Source organism: Sphaeroforma arctica (assembly GCF_001186125.1).
Source record: "Sphaeroforma arctica JP610 unplaced genomic scaffold supercont1.557, whole genome shotgun sequence".
In the NCBI taxonomy this organism is placed as follows: Eukaryota; class Ichthyosporea; order Ichthyophonida; genus Sphaeroforma; species Sphaeroforma arctica.
Window position 1 is genome coordinate 16,665 of NW_014040001.1, and position 7,889 is coordinate 24,553.

At 40.0% G+C, this 7,889-nt stretch overlaps 2 protein-coding genes across 2 annotated transcripts in view; one reads left to right on the forward strand and one right to left on the reverse strand.

Annotated features, from left to right (window-relative positions):
- Nucleotides 1–1,062: 1,062 nt before the first annotated feature.
- Nucleotides 1,063–3,754, forward strand: SARC_07210 (hypothetical protein). The gene is made up of 4 exons (XM_014298849.1): nucleotides 1,063–1,213; nucleotides 2,685–2,791; nucleotides 3,034–3,174; nucleotides 3,523–3,754. The coding sequence occupies exons 1-4, from the start codon at nucleotides 1,147–1,149 to the stop codon at nucleotides 3,619–3,621; spliced, it is 414 nt and encodes a 137-aa protein (XP_014154324.1). The 5' UTR covers nucleotides 1,063–1,146; the 3' UTR covers nucleotides 3,622–3,754.
- A 1,334-nt stretch (nucleotides 3,755–5,088) lies between these two features.
- Nucleotides 5,089–7,889, reverse strand: part of SARC_07211 (hypothetical protein) — a 3,714-nt gene continuing 913 nt past the window's right edge. Inside the window, exons 2-6 of the mRNA XM_014298850.1 lie at nucleotides 6,895–6,957; nucleotides 6,624–6,721; nucleotides 6,199–6,272; nucleotides 5,806–5,954; nucleotides 5,089–5,293 (exon numbers count right to left, since the gene is read on the reverse strand). Of these exons, the coding sequence (XP_014154325.1) occupies nucleotides 5,247–5,293; nucleotides 5,806–5,954; nucleotides 6,199–6,272; nucleotides 6,624–6,721; nucleotides 6,895–6,957 (431 nt within the window). The 3' untranslated portion in view covers nucleotides 5,089–5,246. The remainder of the gene's footprint in view (nucleotides 5,294–5,805; nucleotides 5,955–6,198; nucleotides 6,273–6,623; nucleotides 6,722–6,894; nucleotides 6,958–7,889) is intronic.

A 7,889-nucleotide genomic window follows, 5' to 3' on the forward strand; every position in this document is an offset into this window, starting at 1 on the left:
GCATATTCTATACGTATTGATGAGTTTATATTTGTGCACGCTGATGTGACGAGTACTGCATATATGCTTTTGCCTTCAGTAGCAACCTTACGTTAGTCTCTGTGCGATGTGGGCAGGCCAGTGCGGGACCAACAATTGGGCAAGCACCCTATCTATTTGGGCTTTTGTCAACCATGTTTATTCACGTACGTTCCCTGCATACAGTCGTAGAGATGTATAGTCATATCATCCGTAGCAGACACCAATTGGGATCCGTCTTGTGAGAAGTCCATTGAATTGAAAGTAGTCTCCGTGTGGTGTTTGAAGACCTTGCCAATCTGGAGAGACTGCAGAACCGCATCTGAGTACTGATCAGGAGCCATGTACGGCATCTTTGCGCAACTAAGATTAAAGAAGGGCGGGCCACTAATGAAAAATACCTTCGCAACCTGCGATTGCTGCAATGCTATGCTTTAGCAACCTGTGAAGCAGCTAAAAAGTACGGTTTCACGGGGGCACTTTACATATCATGAATTCATGATATACTACAAGGTCCAAGGTCCTAACCTTGAACCTTATTAAATGCAGGTCAACCCTAAAACCTTAAATCCCATACCATGATACCGGTAATACGTAACAGTGTATAACTTGAAAACGTTTATTCTTTTAACGAGGTCTGGAGTCCTGGACACTGGAGGCTGGTAGGAGGCCATGGAATAAATATGGACTTCCATAGCCTACACCAATTTTGCGTGTTGAAATACCTACAGTAAAATATTTCGAGAAAACCCTGTTCAAATTTCTATTTATATCCTCGTTCATTTCGTTTTTTTTTTGGAAATAGGTATGACCTAATAATTTTAAAAATAAATCAGACGTGTTCCATTTTAAGGAAGGACCTTTTGATATTTTTAGGTGTCGGGTGGTCAGTAATAGTGTGACCTGGAATTGGGACTGACGAGGGTTTATTGTCCCAGTCCCAGCTCCGTGTACTCTACTCAGAGAGAGGGATGTGCTTTACTGAATTGAGCAATGAACACTGAACAAAAATATTCCCGTTGTTGTGTGCTAAACACACAGGGTGTTTTATAAGTTTAGTAGATTAGACAGCATCCCCTTCGCATACACGTTTAGAACAGTATAGCTGCCATCTCGTGAAGTAGAAATATGAACGCACTTGTCGCCTTCAGGGCTTTGGCCCCCGTTATGAGCTCGTCCATGCGAACCGCTGCAGGTTTGTTTGTTTTTATATATTTTATGAAGTGCTGAATGTAATTTACTGGAGTGGGTTGTGGGTTACTCCCGGGGCTTGTTGCGCTATACTGTTGTCAGGTCGCATGCTTTATATATTCTACATTTTCATATCATAAAAATATATCATAAAGCAAAGTAAGTGCCAGAAGGGTCGTCTAGGAGTGAAGATGTTCAATACTAAAGTAGCATCTTCTGGTATTGTGCTGGCATGCGACACGGTCCCCCGGTGTCTATGTGCCCTGGAAGTGCTTCTATTATATGTATATGTGTATGTACATGTATTTAGACACTTGGCTTCGCTTTATCCTGTATATTTTCATCCATATTCGATGTACGCCTGCAAATGACATCTTTCTTGCTATGTGGCACTTTCTACCTGTAGCCACTCAGATCAATCATTGAGTTTCCACCGTGAGTATGACACTATTCTCGAAGGGCTCATATGAACCGTTGACTACGTATATGAGGACTTTGACTTTATTCTTCAATACTTATTTAAGTTTGATTTTGTTGAACTCAAAATCCCCTGGATCTAAGCGTGCATATACACGCTTACACCATCATATGCGTCTGCAGGATATTTAGGATACCACGGTTTTGTCTCCTTAAATATCTATATATATAGGAGTGTGTGTGTCTCTGTGTATGTGTATGTAAATATAAATCCAAGTATATAAAACTTGGACATAAATATATGCACGAGGGATTGTATGTATGTGAGCATGAATGTGTTTATATGTGTTTGTATATATATCTGTGTGTTGGTGTATATTGTGTTACTATAGGAATAGGAACAGCACTATCTGTATATGATTTGATTTTCAGCTACCAGTATACAGAAATATGGGTCTTATTACGCATGTATGTAAAACGAACGTACACAGTGGTTGTACATGTGCGCAATCATGTTCTCAATCCTTTTAGAGCGAAATTAAATCAAGTCACAAGCTCATACACGCATATATAGTTCGAGATGCATATTTGGAATACATACATGTACATGCCTAATTGTGGTGTGCACACATTTAGGGTTTATTCATAGATTCAGTGTGTGTGTTTGTATGTATATTTATAAATGTGCTTAAGCATGTGGTGTCATGTTGGTAGTTTGTTTTGTGTACTTATTTTTATATCTATATCCATATATGTGGATCTGAATGTGTTGTACTCGTACATTACTCTATATACGATGAGTGTTATGTTGTATGTTGTAGAAATCGCGAGAATATTTAAGCAATTATACACATTTACTAAACTTGTATATCAGGAAAAGCTGTACCTTTATGATATACATTTTTTGGCGCTTGCAGACAAGTTCGATTATAAATCGATTCAGTGACTTGGTGCGAACTCAATTTCAACTAAACTGTGATACTAATGGTTTCCGACCAAGCTTGATGCGATTCAGCGTTCTCATATGTGCAATCATCTCATTATTCAATTCATTTCAGGACCCTCAGTGGTTGTTGCGAAGCGCTTCGCCCATCACGAAGAATATGGAGATGCGTGGAACAAGAAGTGGGTTCAGTTCTTCGAGGCCGAGAATATCAGAAAGAAGGTATCGTTTGATGCGTGGGTTCTGTGGCTTTCTATGATTTTGTTTACTGAAATGTACCGAATAGTTTTAGATATCAACTATACTGTGACTTGTTGCTCGCTTTTTGCCTTAGTACTTGCTATGCAATCTGTACGACGATGCTTGATGTGTTCACAAATTCAGCAAATTTTTTATTTTGTTAGGTCGAAATCAGAATGTGATATTTGTGTGAATATATCTTCACTTTATAATTACGAACACAGGTCTTACACCGTGGATTGAACGATGTGTTCGCACACGATTTGGTACCTGAGGTCGAGATTCTGGTGGCTGCTATCGAGGCTTCCCGTCGTGTCAACTCCTTCGGAACATCTGTCCGTATCATGGAGGGTCTTCGAGAGAAGGTATAGAGCGTCAAGTTGTGTCGATTGTCGTTGTAACCTGTGTCGTTCTTATCATGTATGACACCATGAGTGCTGTTTTGAGTTTCTATGCAAGTTGCCTCACACGTCTCTGATAAAATATGATGGATTTTCCGCAAGCAGGCTTCCACCACGTGTGTGTTGTAGTACAGTTGGTGTGTCCAAACTGATATATCGTTACGGCTAAAGTTTGTAGGTATGTATTCATGCATAGTCGAGGCTTCGCGAGATATTGATCTCAAACAAATATAAATTACCAAACTTTCGCCGCTCGTGGATTGAGAACTCCTCAGTACAGATAATTAACGAACCTTATCACGCCCTTGATAGGTCGCTACCCAGGCCGATTACGATTACATGATCGAGCAACTTCGACCCACCCTAGACAAGAACGGAGTCTCCACACCCGAAGAACTTGGTTTCCAGTAGACGGTTATCTGACAGTCGTTTATGCTACCGGTATCGATGGCAGATTTTCCCGATCTGTTGCTGCCGAGTACTGGTAGAAGTAGTTAGGTCGTACGGGACACAATAAAGAGTTGACATGAAAATATGACGATAACACTTGCTTCAGAATTACTGTGGGAACCTGTTGTAGAGCTTTCGACTCAATTCTTAGTCAAACCAGCCAGACTTGGCGTAAAATCGGCTGCCCAAATGATGCAAAACTTATCATAATAGATCTGTTCGACAAGATGTCGCGTGGTAGCAGGTCAGCACTGATGGCACCTCGCAAGCACAGTGGTGTTGTTTGTTGTACCTGGATCGCACGATATGGCTGTGGGAGCTACGTCGGCTTCATATATATATCAGACCCGGTATTGACCTTACTGGTGAAGCGAGCGAAAGAACGCAAATAGGGTCAGATCCAGATATGGGACGTTCACCAGCTGTGATATCCAGAAATTTAAGGATGTAACTAGATAGTAGTGATTGTAGGTCGAACCCTCGGCATCCTTTATTTATAATCATCGGCTATGGCCGCCGTATTAGTAAATGTTCGATATAGTGATACGTTAAGTCGGTTATAGTTAAGCGGAACAAAAAGATAGTAAACTTGCCAGTCTCATCAAGTCAGTGGAATTCGTATTTTCCATCTATTACTTCCGTCACTTGCGCAGGCATTGGAGACGAATGTGTTATGGGACACCCATACGACAGTTGTCGGTTGGTGAAAGACTATCGCGCCGCATTTGTAGCATACATGAGTGTCTCGAATTGGTCAGAATAGCGGAGCCTGTCTAGAAATACTCGATGGTAGTAGAATGAGAACACAAGATTGGGTTGGTGGATGTAAGGCCACAACTGCATGCCTATTTAATGATTTTATCGTTGCGTTAAATCCTTAGCGATGAGGAGTGTCCTACACTTTTCCAGGACGGTGTATAGGGAACACACGATTTGGTTAGCGGTCATACCGTCACATCTGTAATGCTAATTATATGACTACAACAATTTGTTGCTGTGTGATAATGTTCAACAATACTGAGTGTACTACACTTAGCCATACTAGCAGAGCCTTTGAAGCGATACTTACAATAATAGAAGATGCAAAGGGAACAGCTTATGCGCCGACTGAGAAAGAAATGCACAGCGAAAAGGTGCATTGGGAAACGCTTGTTTTCTCTTCCACTCGCGGAGTGTGCAACACTTGCCTTATATTAAGCTCCTGAGAAAAGAGACCTCGCAAGCCAATAATGAGGACAAGCTGGCACGTAAAATTCAGCACTTGCTATTAAACGTGTAGCAAATGAAACTTGGCATTGAGATGAATACATTTGCATAAGCGTTCATGATATCGTATTAAACGCTAGAGAACACGAACTGCATTTTGGCAAGCGTAGCTTGCTTCAGATGCTATTGCTATACCGCATGGCACAGTATGATTCATAAAGAGACAGGAATGTACAGTATCGAGATTTATAGCTTTCCAATTAGGCTGAATTATATATTAGAAGACCCTTCTAGCGACCGTAATATTCTTTACAAGGATTACCAGGACGACTTCATTAGCGCTGGGGATAAGACACAACACGAGAGATCCTCCGAATTAATCACCTGTTGTCTTCCATCACAACGAACTCCGACGGAAGGCCGTTACCTGTGAATTGAAAGATATAATCCAACCGTTTTTAGTACATTTGAAATCGTGATAGTAAAGCGATAAAGCAAGAATACCAAGTCATAACTATCGAAATATGCCTGACTGATTCACAACCTAGGTCAAACATAAAGTGCACTATGATCAGGGTTTAAAACTGATACGCTTCCTTTTTCTCTCGAAATGAGTGCAATCTACAATATCAGAAAAGCATAAATACACAATACATATTCATGGTATGCATACGGGATTATGCATATCTGCAAAAGTGATGGTTTTGCAAACACCTAGAAGAATTTATAAGATGAAAATATTTGGTCTATGACGATGTAAAATAAGTCTGATTAGCAGAGAAGTCATATGCGCTTTTGTATATTCAGGTTTATACATATGCGTATCTATCTATGAGTAAACAATGTTCATTGACCATGTAACGTGAAACATGTACACATGTACACATCATCAACCCCATTGCTATAGTTCGATTAGATACATCGGTAGCATGAACACACCTGGAATTTCGATCATTAAGTATCGCCACTCGAATCCAGTGCGGCCTTTTTTCTTCACCTCCAGATGCACGGTGCCTTCATTGCGCTCGCCCTCCACATAGAAGCGCATTCGCAGGTATACCTCACCTTCTACCTCATACTCTTGAGAACTGAATAGTGAGTGAAGAAGAGAACCAACGTGTTGAGTTCAGATATACATCGAATTCTTAAGCGATTAAAAGGACTATATGAATCGTCAAGGGAGTACAGAGCAGTATAAGGAACCCGCGAGCAGTAGCTATAAGAGGGTACCTGAGTGTATATAATCGAATTCGTCTTGTGGCTTGGTGTCGACAAGAAATACAATAAACGTGCGTATAAAAGCTCGCAAGGAAAAAAACGTTGACCACTTACGTCAAGTGGCGCCGGCGACCCCGGCGAGTTTCCTCTCCATAAGCCTTGATGCTGTCTCCAAGTAGGGTTTTTGCCTGTACAAGCAGGTTGTGTACAATTTAAAATAATGAAACCGCCAAAACTACAACTTAAGTGAGATCACAACTGAATGCTACACAGTCAATATTATACATAGCAAACCGAAATGCTCTCGAATTCAGGGTGAGTAGGGCACGCATATTGCTAATAATGCATCAGTGCCCTATTATAGCCATAAACCAGTAAACAGCAACCTCAAACGATCGCATTAGACCACGGAAGTCCAGTGTAACAATGCCACCAAATAATATAGCATCAGTACACACCCATTGTGATACAATAGCAAAAATGTATGATGGGATAATCGCGTGTATAAAAATACGCACGCACTGTGCATCAAAACATACCCTCTCGTCCGCTCGGATACGCTTAACAGAAGTGGAATACAAGGCGTTGGGCGTTGAGCCGCCGAATAACTCGCCAAACACACTGTACGCGAAGACACCTGTTAAAGAGAGGTATTAGAGACGAAATTGCGCATAAGCATCAATACTAGAATGAGGCATCAGAGAAATTCAATCTAATCGGCTTCAACAACAACAAAAATAGGACACTGGTACGATTTAAAGGTTCATGTTCGAAATGTGAATTCAGAGGTAGGCAAAAGACATGACTTACCCGTGAGCCCAACACCAAATATGATGACACCCAGATATGTCAGATCCCTTCCGGCTTCAACAACTACAAGTCGAAATGAAAAGGAAGCGGTATTGTGATTAATAAGAATTTCCAAAAAATAACATAGTTGTCGACCAAAATGTATGTATGGTACTGTTTGTTTGTACAGCTGTCTGTGAGACGATGTGGGTCATAGTTACAACAATGGCTTCGAAGTAGCCACGATGCACACCCAACGAACACAGCAACTAGTGAGTATGGTACATTTTCACTGGTATAATTGACTAGTAGTAAGGAAAAATGGTAGCCGCTTCGGCCAACTGAAAAATGTGTTGTATGAACTAGTCCCTCACTACAATTACGAGCAGGTGTTGCCTTGCTGTGCTTAGTGTCAACAAGAGTCGAGGTACGTGAGAGAAGTGGGCTTAGAATAACCATTTATTAAAAGAAACGAAGCCTTAGTGAAGGCAAGATCACAGACCAGCCGACTGCTATGGTCCCTCTACCAAATAGCAAACGAGCAGAATTTGGGTTAAAGTAAGAAATGAAAACAAGTGTTAAACTAAATGTCACAATGAAATATATATAAAACAAGCCTAAAACTCTAAAAGTACTTCTATCTGCATGACATGCAAGAAATTAAATACGAAAATGACCACGTACGGCTATTTGTGCGACACACAAGAAAACGTACCAGAAAACTATATACATATTTCTAGCTGCATGACATGGTAACCTAGACCGAGACACGACACTTTCATTTGAACATATATGTTCAGTACGCTACATATACAAAAGAAAAAGAAGATATATGCATAAATGCAAATATGCATATATCTATATCTATATCTATATCTATATCTATATCTATATCTATATCTATATCTATATCTTTATATATATATAAATATATATTTATATATATATATGTATATGTATATATATATATATATATATATATATATATATATACTATATATTATTATTTATTTAAT

Bases quoted from the DNA above. Each gene is read 5' to 3' on its own strand.
- SARC_07210 (XM_014298849.1), top strand. From the start codon at position 1,147: ATGAACGCACTTGTCGCCTTCAGGGCTTTGGCCCCCGTTATGAGCTCG. The intron at 1,214-2,684 runs GTTTGTTTGTTT...AATTCATTTCAG, and splicing joins GTCCATGCGAACCGCTGCAG to GACCCTCAGTGGTTGTTGCG. The intron at 3,175-3,522 runs GTATAGAGCGTC...CGCCCTTGATAG, and splicing joins TGGAGGGTCTTCGAGAGAAG to GTCGCTACCCAGGCCGATTA.